We start from the raw sequence: 12,077 nt of genomic DNA, 5'->3' as shown, positions 1-12,077 counted from the left end.
AGATCAGGTTAATCTTTTCCCACATCAACGGAATGCTCTTAAACATAGAAATTACAATCATCATATCACATCTTTGTAATTAACCATATCATAAATTTTTTGAAAATAAGGATTGATTTTATCTCTTTTGTGTCAGTCTTTTCACATAGCATACTTGTGAACCTGTTACAGCTAAAATCATTACCCTTCTGGATACACAACATTTTATTTCCATATTAAAAATATTTCATCATATTTCAATACCGATATTTAAATACATCTGATTATACTTTAAATCATTTAAGTTTCTTTGTTTACCATCAAGTCAACTAGAGACATTAGGGTCTAACTCACCAGTTGAGGTATAAAGGTATGATTCTGTTTGTTGTGGCACTAGCTGTTCTTTTATGATCTATCTCAGACCCAAGATTTTTTTTATCAGGGTGTGTAGAGCAAGGTAGGAGTACAGTGATTGGCTTCTGGAAAAGATGTGTTGATGGGTGCTGAACATGAATCAGAGGGCTTGTGGATAGTACTGAGTAGGAAGTATCTTGCTGAGTTTTTAAATATGCCACCAGAGATGGGTCAATTGGTTGGACCTATACAAAGAAAAAATAGATATATATTCCTATATTTTAATAGCAGAAGATACAAAGTATCAGCACATTTCTAAGTCAATTTCCTGAAAATTTAATAGAACATACTTTTACACATTTTTCTCTACATTGTTAGCTGGAATCTACACTATATTAATTTATAAAAGATCACAGGATTTGGTCTTCTTTTTGCAAAGTCTTTCTGAAATCTAGGTTCCTTGCTCTATGTTATAAATAACTGAGAAACACTCTTAACTGTAGGCAAAAAAATGACCTAGAAAACAAAATAGACATTTTATATAATTTCTAATTAGAACTATTGTTAGATCAAGTGATCTTCAGAAACTAGAAAAACAAGACTATATTTATTTGTTTCCTCTCACATAAGAATGGCTGATAAAAATAGCTAACATGATTCCAAAATTTCAAAGTTTATGGAAAATATTCTTGAATAAATTGTACATAATATGATTTCTTCCTAACTTTTCTTCTTTGCTTACCACTTATGGTAACAACTGGGAGAAACTAGGAGAGCATGAGGGAGAGTTAGGCTAGAAGGAAATATTGAGGAAATATGTCTTCTAAAATGTACATTGATATGTCATTGTACACCTTGTAAATAATGTTTGTATGTATTAAATTCTCTTCCCAGAAACGTACTGTTTAATAATTAAATATAACCAAATATTTACAATCATAAGTATTTTAATTGATTAACCTTTCTTTTAACCATCCTCTCAGGTGGAAAGCTTGAATCATACGAAAGTCCCAATGTCTGGCATTAATTCTATCATAGATACTCAACATTTGTTTTTGTCAACAAATATCATAAATAAAACAACACAAAAAATTAGCTATAAAAAGCTTTAAAATAAGGCAGGGATTTATTTTGGAATGAGATTTAATATGCTCCAAATCATCACTATATCAATGATGACACTGTAAGTTAGGTTATTAAAAGTATAAGAATTCATTTACTGTTATATTAAATATTTGTATCTTCTCAATCCTGTTTGGATGACGTTAGATGACCCACAAAATCTAGGAGAAGAAACTCACCAGTTTTTAATATTTACCTTTAATTGTACAAGTACTGGTGAGCTGAAAACTCCTGGAGGGTAATTTAAGGATATTTGAGAATCCATGCTTGGCTTAAGAGTAAGGCCTTTCTTTGTTACTGTCAAGGACTCTTTCTTTAAACAAGACACAACAGAAAAGATACCCAACTTATAAACTTTCACTTCAGCACAGGTCACCTGTGTGGATTTAAGGACATTAAGACAATGACATTAAAGGACATTAATAGTGCATTGCTCTGGAAGTACATGCTGTACATATTCTCTGGCTATGGGAAAAAACAACAACTATATGCTGTCCCTGTAATCTCCCACATTTGAGAATTACTTCATTAACCCCAAATGGATGGTCCTTTCATGAGATCAAGTAGAAGTAGATACTAGGAGTTTCTCAAATTTGAACTACATGATAGAAAAGAGAGAAATAAATGTATTTTTAAATTTAAATTATTCCCCACAAAAGGTAAACGGATAATGGGTAATCACATTTAGTGTTTTCACAAATATTAATTATATTTGGAATCCTATCCTGGACTTGGACTTTAAATATTGCCCTTTATCCAGAAGATTTAACAATGTTTTAGGAATTCCAAGGACTGAAAAATTTCATCATTTGGGTAGTTTACACAAATCCTACAGCACTTATAGTATCAGCAAATTCTTCCTGCTGACAATTCACAATCTCTTGATAAAGTCATTTTCTCTATTTCTCTCTTCCATGCAGGGGGAGCAGATGATTGCAAAGAGACACATTTGTGTTTCTTTTTTATATAGTGACATTTAAATTTGGAATGCATATATGCAGGGACATATTCAAGCTTTTTTATCACAAAAAAGGAATTGAGTACATAAATGAAAACAAAATTATCTACTCATATAATCACCAAAGCTTAAAATGAAGAGGAAGACTTAGAAGTAATCTGGTCTATTCATGCTTCCCTAAACATCAGCTGGGCTCCACCCAGGCATGAGAGGATATTCATGAAGACACACACACAAACATTTCAGGGACAGTAACAATGGAAAATAATCTATCATTTGAAAACTGATTAAGGAAGAGATTTCACAATATCTTGTCATGAATCCATTGTTGGGAAAATTCAGGGCATGATGGATGTTCTTAATTGGCCAGAGGGAAAATGGTGAGAGGTAAGAAAGAAAGGTTTTCTGGGAACTCATTATGGTTGCCATGCAGTTAGAGTACATTTGGTAGGTTCTGGGGAAATGGAAGGGTTTTTAAGCAGGGGAGTGTCAAGAGCAGAACTCTGATGATGGTTTGTCTGACTCCAGAATTAGAATTCTTAAATGTTGTATGAACCACATAAAAATTTGGAAGGAACCTAGACTTTAAATTTTCTTGAGCTAAATATAGGGATAACAACCATTAGAAAACTATGAAAGAAAAGTATATGCTTTTATTTTTTTCAGTAGACTTTGGCTCTCTTATTTTTTTCTTTTGCATTTTCTATTTGCTAATCATCTTGTATACCCATTTGGTGAAAAGCATATGTGCTATGAACTGTTTTTGTTTTTATTATGATAGTCACACAGATGGGTCAAGATTAAAAAGCCACACGTAAGGGCAATGATAACTAGACTATTATACTTACAGACTTCCTAGACTAAATATAAAATGTTTTCGTTGCATGAATTGGCATAATTAGAACAGGCTTAGTTTTCATATTCAACTGTATAACATTGTTTGTAACTCAGAAAAGACCCAAATCAGAAGAGATAAATTAAAAAGAATTGTTTGCATGTGTGGCTTTTTTTTTTTAATATTTATTCCCTGCCCTCTTCTTCAAATAATGATATAAAGATGAAAACTTATATAAAGCTGAAAAGACAAATATTTTAATTATTTAAAAATAAGTTCAGTGATCCACAGAAGAACCTTAAACTTTAACTCCCATCAACTCTATGCTAAGTTTGATAATTATGTATATATTCTTTCTTCAAAACATATGAACTTGTCACCATGGATGGCTTGAGAGTTATTATAAGAAAGTTTACCATGAAAAAGATAATTTATTAACTACTAACATGTGTTTATAGACATCCTTTTATCTTCTTAAGTGTTTTTTCTCATTTAATTCTTATTACCCTATCAGGTAGACACTATTATTGTATTCATTTTTTAGATGAAAATAATTGAGTCATATCAAGGTTACATAATTTACTCAAGTTCACATATCAGGAAAGTGTAGGAACCAAACTTCAGACCCAGCCAATCTTCCGCGACAACCCACATCCTAACTACCACATATACTGTTTTCCATGTACAGACTAATAACTAGACTTAATAACTGTCTCAAGGCATACACACACACACACACACACACACACACACACACACAAATTGTTGTTTTTACATATTTTTCCAACCCATGAATGATAAAAATAAAGCTAACGTCATCTGGGGATCCTAGAATTCTTAAATTTAGACAGAGGTCCATCCCATTAGAAATGTTAGTCTAAAGCTAGTCTAAGGTGTAAAGCTAATTAAACCATGATGTTGGCTTTGTTTCCCAGGCAAAAATATAACACTTGCTGGGTCCTAGACTCAAGTTCTTCACTCCCAAATTTGACCAATAAGCTCTGCTCTTTTATCTTTATGGATAGCAAAACAAAACAAAACAAAACAAAAACACATGAATTCACCGGCATAAATCTTATCAACCCTTCCATTTTATACCAACGGAGTAATTGTATCTGTACTATGATCTGGTAGTCTGAGTAATAGTTAGAAGTCAAACAGCAAATGTATGTGTAGTCAAGGATTTACCAACCTTGTAACTTCCTCTCATTCCTTCCAGTGAATTTGGAGTCAGGTAACTTGATTGAAGGTCTACATCAGGCACTTTCACCATGATGTCTCTGTAATTTCCCCTGTAACGTTCAGTAAATGGAATTGCAATGCATATTGGAAATGGAATTCTCTTTTCCATATCTGAGCACTCTACAGTGATAACATTGCTGACCAATTCTTCATTATCACTCACTATTAAAGAACTCATGTTATTAATTATCCGGCATTCTAGATGTTGTAGAACATAGGATGGTGCTGTAATGTAACAAGACACTTGGGTGACAGTATCATCACTCAGCACATCAAGATACCTGCAGGGGAAAAAAAGGACATCATTTTTTCAAATATTTGATTTATAGACTGTATAGTGAAATGCCTAAGAGCACAAGCTCTAGAGACACGTTGTCATGGTATGAATCCCTGCTCTCCCACTTAGTAACTCTGTGACCTTGGGCAAGACACTTAACCTCTCTATGCCTCAGTTTCCTCAACTGTAAAATAATGATAAAATAATACCTATCTCATAGGAAGACTGAGAATTAAATGAACTATTATACAGTAAGTAATTAAAAAGCCGTGCCTGGCACTTAGAAAGTACTATATATATTAAGCTATTGTTACTATTGTTACTACTATTATTATTTAAGCAGACGATTCATTCCTGTTTTGTTCACTTCAAATATAAATCTGAAGATTGCTGAAGCTTCTTGATAAACCAAGTACTAGTGCCTGAATAGTCTTCTAAATTTTGAGGAAAGGTATAGATATGGTACTGTAATTGTTTATTACATTTTTAAGAAAAATAGAGAAAGGTACAAAAGTACTGTGAATGTATGTTTAATCAAAGTAAATAGAAACAGAATATTTACAGTCCTCAAAGAATGAATCCAAAAACTGATTTTGACAATTGGTTTTACTCTTGCTTTTTGTACCATCACCTTTGCCTAAGATTTTAGAGTCTTATAGATTTGAATTCAGTTTTGAGATCAGTCACTTACTATTTGTTTGACCTTTAACATCAACTATTATTATTAAAATAGCTAATATTTTAGCTCTTTCTATGTACCAGGTTTTAGGCTATACATTATTTCATTCAAATCCTCACACCATGGGTATGAGGTACTACTCACCCATGGGCAGGTACTACTATCATTACTATTTTACAGATAAAGAAACTGAAGTTTAGAAATTTTAACTTGCTGAGGATCACACAGATGGTAAGTTGTAGAATCAATAAATGAGTCCATCTATCTTTAACACAAAAGCCCAAACTTTCTAATATAATATCATACTTCCTCAAATCATTCCAAAACACTGGTTTCTTTATCCATTACAAACTGAAATGAATACCAGATTCACAATAATGTGAGGATTGAATGAGATAAAATATTTCAACCTCTTACAGTAGTGGGTTAACATAAATGAGTGTTCAATAAATGTTAGCTCTCTATGTTAAAACTACCAGCTTGCATTTCCTCTCTTCTCACTATTTCTCATTTCATACCAGTGAAATGATTGAAATATAAACAATGTCAAAGAGAAATAAGAGGATCTTTATAAAATGCAGCATTAATATCAAGTTCTAGAATAATCAGCTTTTAATTATTTTTCAATTAGTAAATTGAATGCTATAGTGCCCCTTAACGCAGAAATCTAGAAAATATGTTGAACTTTCAGGGAGGGTTATTTATTTATATTTACAATTCTGAACCCATAAAGTTAAAAGGAATAGAAAATTATCCAGCACATGGGTCTGTTTGAGTCTTCTCTGATCATGGTGATAAAGGTATTTCAGAAAATTAGATACATTGTTTAATATAGGATACAATGATCCAGTCTTTTTCTAAATCATCATAGCATTACTTTATTCATAAATTAATTTAAATCTTTAATATCATAAAATAGACAGTGTTCAAATTTCCCATTGTTGTTTTTAATTAGTTTCTTTTATCTGAATCCAAATAAAAGCCACAAATTGCAGTCAGTAGGATGTGTGTTTACGTCTTTTGCATTATATATGTTTCCCCTCAATTTCTTCTGTCCTTCCTTCCTCCCTCCTTTCCTCCTTCCTCCCTCCCTCTCTCCCTCCCTTCCTTCCTTCCTTTTGGTCTTACTCTCACTCTCTTGGTCTCTTGCTCTCAGGCTGGGGGAATACTACAGATCCAGTCTTGTATAACTTCAAAAACGACTCTCTTTTGTGCCCTGGAAACCCAACTCAATACACTCTTCTTGCAAAAGACTGACAGATGAAGTAGGGCAAGGGGCTCTGTAAATGCTTCCATTTCCCCTAGACCTAATCAAATAGATCTAGTCCAGCCACTAAAATAATCACATTGGTTTATTCTAGTGTCGTTTCCCTTTGTATACACTAAGACAACTACCCTGGAAGAGATAGGCTTTTTTCAAAACACTCTCCCGGGAGGAATCACGACAGATTGTGAGCTAGGTTTTATTTATGACTCTCATCTTTCTTGTGGCATGATGGCTTCCTAGCCTGAGGAATTGCAATGAGTAGTCATCTTCTGAAACATGCAAGCCAAGCAAAATTGGTTTTCATGCCACAAAGAGGAAATCACTAACTAGGAAACACCTAAAGGAGGTGTTAGAGGGAGTGGTTCAGCAATGACTCATTAGTTGATGCTTTGAGTCATTTCTGAATGTGAGGATATGAAGTGTTAATGTTTTTCTCAAGCGAAATGGGCAACCGCATATTGACTACTTTCATAGTTGTTTTGCAGGGGCAGTAAGCCTTTCACACCAGGGGAGGGTCTTTCACGGGTTAAATATTACTCCTGTGACACCTATAGAATTCATTAGATTTTCAGACATGCGGGAAACCTTACAGCTAAACCAGCTCAACCTCTTCATTTTATAGATGAGACAACTAAGGTCAAAGCGCGCAAAATGACGTGCCTGAGATCATAGACTCATTCATTCTGTTGTCCTGGAAATGGTATTGTATTCTGAAAGAGCAGACACGGGATAAGTGAAGTTTGGCGGTGTGTGGGAGTGGAGAACGTGAGGGTTGTTGGGGGTGAAATAAATCAACATACTAATATTTAGCTGAGAGTGAACATCTGCCAAACAACAAGGCGCTAGGCCCTTCAGGTGATTTTCTCATTTGACCTTACCAAATAATCCCAGCAATAATTTCTATAAATAAGAAAATGGGGCTAAGAAATGAAACAAGTTGCCCAGGGTCACAGAACTAGTAAGTAATAAAACAGGAGATAAATTTAAGTCTGTCTCCCAAACCAATGATTTTTTTTTTTTTATTCCCCATTACCTTCTAAGGGTCTTAATTTTACTGTGAAAATATGGCTTGTGAATATTTTATTTTATTTGGACAATTATGGATTATTATCCCCTTGTATAGGGGAGATAATTCACAAAATAGATCAGTCAGTTTCAACATATTTTTTCGAAGTCATGGGCTCTTTGAGAATCTGGTGAAAGCTCTGGACCATCTCCAAGGAGATAAAATAGGTGTGAAAATATACATTCAATTTTAGGAACCTCCCGAAGCTTATCCATGAGCCCTCCCAGAGTTCTTAACCCACGGGTTAAGAATTTATGATGATTTATAAATCAGATAAATGTGAGAATTCATTTGAGGATATAAATAAAATAAATCTGAGGCTTGGAAATTCTCTTCTAATATTTGAACTCTGCAGTCTCCTAGTTTTTTCTTATGATAATCTAAAGAGTAGTGATTTAGGAATGTGTCCATGTTCTCGACAATTGTCCATTTTAACTACTTTCTTATACAGTCAATTCTTTCTTCCTTTAAAGAAACCTTTAATATTTTTCCTGAAACTATAAGAAACAAACAATATTATTAATAGCAGCCATAAACATTTTTATGGGAGTAATTTAAACTGAATTATTGATTTGTAATATCTTTTGGTGATCTGAAATGTATATATAAAATTTTATTCATGTATAAATATTGTTTTATATACAAGTAGAAACACATATAAGCAGGAATATACAAGCACCTCTCACATTGTATTTACTCACTCCTTTTCCATGATGTTATGCTTTTGCTTTAGACTCTCTGAATCACTGGGAAGAGGACTATTCACATATTTACTGGAGATATCACATGTTGTTGAGGATGTGGTAATCTCTTACTTTGGCTTTCTGAGGTCTCTTGAATTTCTCTTTCTCTTGTCTGGATTATGTCATGCATCTCTTCCCTGTTGCTATTTATGTTCTCAACAGTCATGTGTTCTATTTGTTTATCATCTTCATTTTCTGCATTATCTGGGAACATTTTGTTCTGTGACTCTTCTTGCCCTGTTACATCTCCCTTAAGTGATGTATTGTTTTATTTTCCCACTAGTTCTGAACTCCTATGTATTTTTTTTTTTTAACTGAACCTGGTTTGTGTAATGACTTTCCTCTCCATTTGTGGGAGAAACAAGAAGCTGTTTCTATGACATTTTGTTCCCCTCTTGCAGCAGTGTCTGTTGCTTTGATATCTTGAATGGTGGACATTGTCTGCAGTGGAGTACATTCATCATGCATGCCGCATAAATTACACATCTCCTTTTCTTCTTTCTTTAGAAATGTAGCAGTGCTCCCCAAATATTACTTCTTTTCATGAGGCAATCTATGAATGCAATGATTTCTACATACACACAGAGACACATTAAAAAGAGTAAATACAAAACTAAACCAAATTATGTTTCTCCACTGATATGTAATGAAATATGGAGAAATTACCCTAGAAATCTACAAAGACCCTTACTAGGCTTTTAAGCCTACCTCCCTTCTGAAGAAGTCATTTGCACAACTGTAATTCTTTTAACACATCTAGAAGTTGGGGATAAATTGCTTTTTAACATAGTAGAAAAGACTAAATCTAATCCCTCTTGCTTGTGAAAATGCTTTGAGTATTTGCAGAAAGGTATCATGACCCCCATCCATAAGATGCCATTCAACTGAAGCCAATATCTCCCTCAGTCATTCCTCATTTGGTATGATTCTGAGAATTGTTTTACTTCTTTGGATGTACTATGCAGTTTATCAATGATCCACATATAATTATTCACCTAAAGTTTAGCAGAGCTCTCCAGATGAGACTTGGGTAGCAGGCATACCAAAGCTACATTATTTCTGCTGATGCAGATGCTGTATTTTATTGGGTACTTTGTTTGCTATTATGATTGGATTAGGTTTATACTACTTCTCCTGCTGGACTTGTGATGACTGGAAATTTTCAAATGAATCTTTCAAAAATAGCTCTAATTATATCAATTCTCTGATTAGAACCTGGCTACTCAAGGACTAATAAACCAAGTGAAGCCTCTTTGCTCTGGTGTAAACCGTCACCATGATCTGATCTGATATAATCTCTCACTCCATCCCCATTTCTTATTATTTTCCTGTTTGTTCATTCCTCCTCTCCTCACAGCTGGGGTCACTTGATGGCTTCTTACAGGCTTAGCAACTCTGCAATCTTTAGAATTCAATTCTGAACTCAAGAATATGTAATTTAAGGCCCTATAGCTCAGTGTTTTCAAAATCATCAGTAAATCATCCTTTAACTAGTCTAGCCTTATCATTGGGCTCCAGTTCTGACAACTTGTTTTTTATCTTGTATCTGAGACTCATGCTTTATTTTGAACTCCTATTCTGGTAGCTGAGTCATCATCATTTTCCATGAATGATCATTTGTGTTGCCTAGGACCACATTCAGTTCTCTCCAGAGATTCCATTCCTGGCTATGAGATCCAGCTGATGGTCTCTAGGTCATGCTGCCTTTGGACAGATTTCCCTCATGTCCACAGTCTGCCCTCTAGACTGAATTTCTTAACGTTATCTGGATTCCTGATTGATGAGACCTGCCTGCTTGCCTTGACACTACATTATTTAGAGTTAGATTTGATGATGCCACCTATCTTCTTATCTAGAGTAACTTGTTGTTGTCTGAGATCACAGACATCAGATACCATGTTCTTCCTGCCATGCTGTATTTCGCATCCATAACTGGCCCTATTCCCAAGAACCTGCACCCCACTTCGTGTGTGGGGGGGGTCTAATTTCATATCCCATCCCATCCCATTCTTCCCAGTGTTTTTTCAATTAACAGGTTCAAGTTCAAATAAGTCTAAAAATAGAGTATCATACTCCAATATGAAAAAACTGCTTGTCCTGCCTCACACTAATCCTATGTTTTCCTACTTCTAAGTGTTGGGTCCTACTAATAACATCTCTGCTGGAATGCTCTTTAAGGTACCCAGTTTCTGGCTGCATAAATCCAATTCATTCCTTAAGCTTCAGGTTAGTTACTGCATTTGTGCTAGTGAAATTCCCCACTCTAAAAATGGAATCTCACCTATTTCTGAAGACTTAACGCATTTCATTTTTATGTCTCTAATGGAATTAGCTTCAATGTCCCTTGCATTATTGTGCAATTGCCTTAACTGATTTCCCATGTTAAATTGTTAGTCCCTTGTGGACAGAGACTCTATCCTGGTTTTTGTACGCTCCTTAGCGCTCTCACAGTGGCTACTCAATCAATATTTCTTAGAGAAAGAATAAAGGAAATACTTGCCTTGTCTCCAGGTACAATAATTCTCTTTGTCAAGCAGTACATACAGCTGCTGTTAGGTGGAGCACAGAGTCCCTGTAGTATGTTCCAAGAGTTGGTGAAGGGCCTCACTGAGTTCTTGACCCAGAAAGACCACTGTGGCTATCCAAGTGGCCCCGCCAGCCCCTTCACAATGGTCTTCACCCAGGAGCTCCTGCTTTAGCATCAGGTTTTGTCTCCAAATCTGCTTCAATATTTGGCCTAGTTTACCTGAGCCTATGTCTTCTGTATCCATTTTATGCTCCACAGGTGGGATGTTTTCTAACAGCAAAGCCTAAAGGTTTAGCAAATTCAAGCTTGGCTGTGGTTTTTTTTCTTCTAAAATCTAGGAGATGATCCAAGTCAGCTAGCCAAGCACTTTCCTGCAACATAATAGTTTATTCAGCTTCTTGTTGACCAGTGAAAAGTTACTAGGTGACCAAAGGAGGGGCGTTCCTGCACCATGGGTGCCACTGTGTACAGAATAGATTAACCACAGGGATGGAGTTACCTCACACAATCCCACTTTCCATGTAAGTTTTACACTTTCGATGTACTGTGGAAGCCTCATATACTTTTCAAGTTTTGAGGCAACAAAATATGGATTCTGTGGTAGGATGAGGAGTATATTAATCAAAGGTGAACTCTTTTAATAATACTGCTAATAACTATATGAAACTCAAAAATACTTATGGGGCTTCCCTGGTGGCGCAGTGGTTGAGAGTCCGCCTGCCGAGGCAGGGAACATGGGTTCGTGCCCCGGTCCGGGAAGATCCCACATGCCGCGGAGCGGCTGGGCCCGTGAGCCATGGCCGCTGAGCCTGTGCATCCAGAACCTGTGCTCTGCAACGGGAGAAGCCACAACAGTGAGAGGCCCGTGTACCGTAAAAAAAAAAAAAAAAAAAAAAAACTTATGAATGAACTAATATGTTGTCTGAATTGCTTCAAAAGAAGCTGGGAGTGTGGGAGCAGTGTATAGATGAGATAAGGTTGGCTGTAAGTTAATAATTGTTGAAGCTGGATATGGTTACATGTGGGGG

The 12,077-nt window shown here is 35.3% G+C and overlaps 1 protein-coding gene across 1 annotated transcript in view; it reads right to left on the bottom strand.

Moving 5' to 3' along the window:
- DTHD1 (death domain containing 1) overlaps positions 1–11,293 on the bottom strand; it is a 70,383-nt gene extending 59,090 nt beyond the window's left edge. Inside the window, 9 exon segments of the mRNA XM_033856403.1 lie at positions 334–578; positions 1,652–1,831; positions 4,441–4,771; positions 8,481–8,601; positions 8,604–8,827; positions 8,829–8,884; positions 8,886–9,055; positions 9,058–9,093; positions 11,023–11,293. Coding sequence (XP_033712294.1) covers positions 334–578; positions 1,652–1,831; positions 4,441–4,771; positions 8,481–8,601; positions 8,604–8,827; positions 8,829–8,884; positions 8,886–9,055; positions 9,058–9,093; positions 11,023–11,293 — 1,634 coding nt within the window.
- Positions 11,294–12,077: the final 784 nt, after the last annotated feature.

Source organism: Tursiops truncatus, chromosome 5, assembly GCF_011762595.2.
Source record: "Tursiops truncatus isolate mTurTru1 chromosome 5, mTurTru1.mat.Y, whole genome shotgun sequence".
Classification (NCBI taxonomy): domain Eukaryota; kingdom Metazoa; phylum Chordata; class Mammalia; order Artiodactyla; family Delphinidae; genus Tursiops; species Tursiops truncatus.
This window is presented reverse-complemented; position numbering and strand designations above follow the sequence as displayed.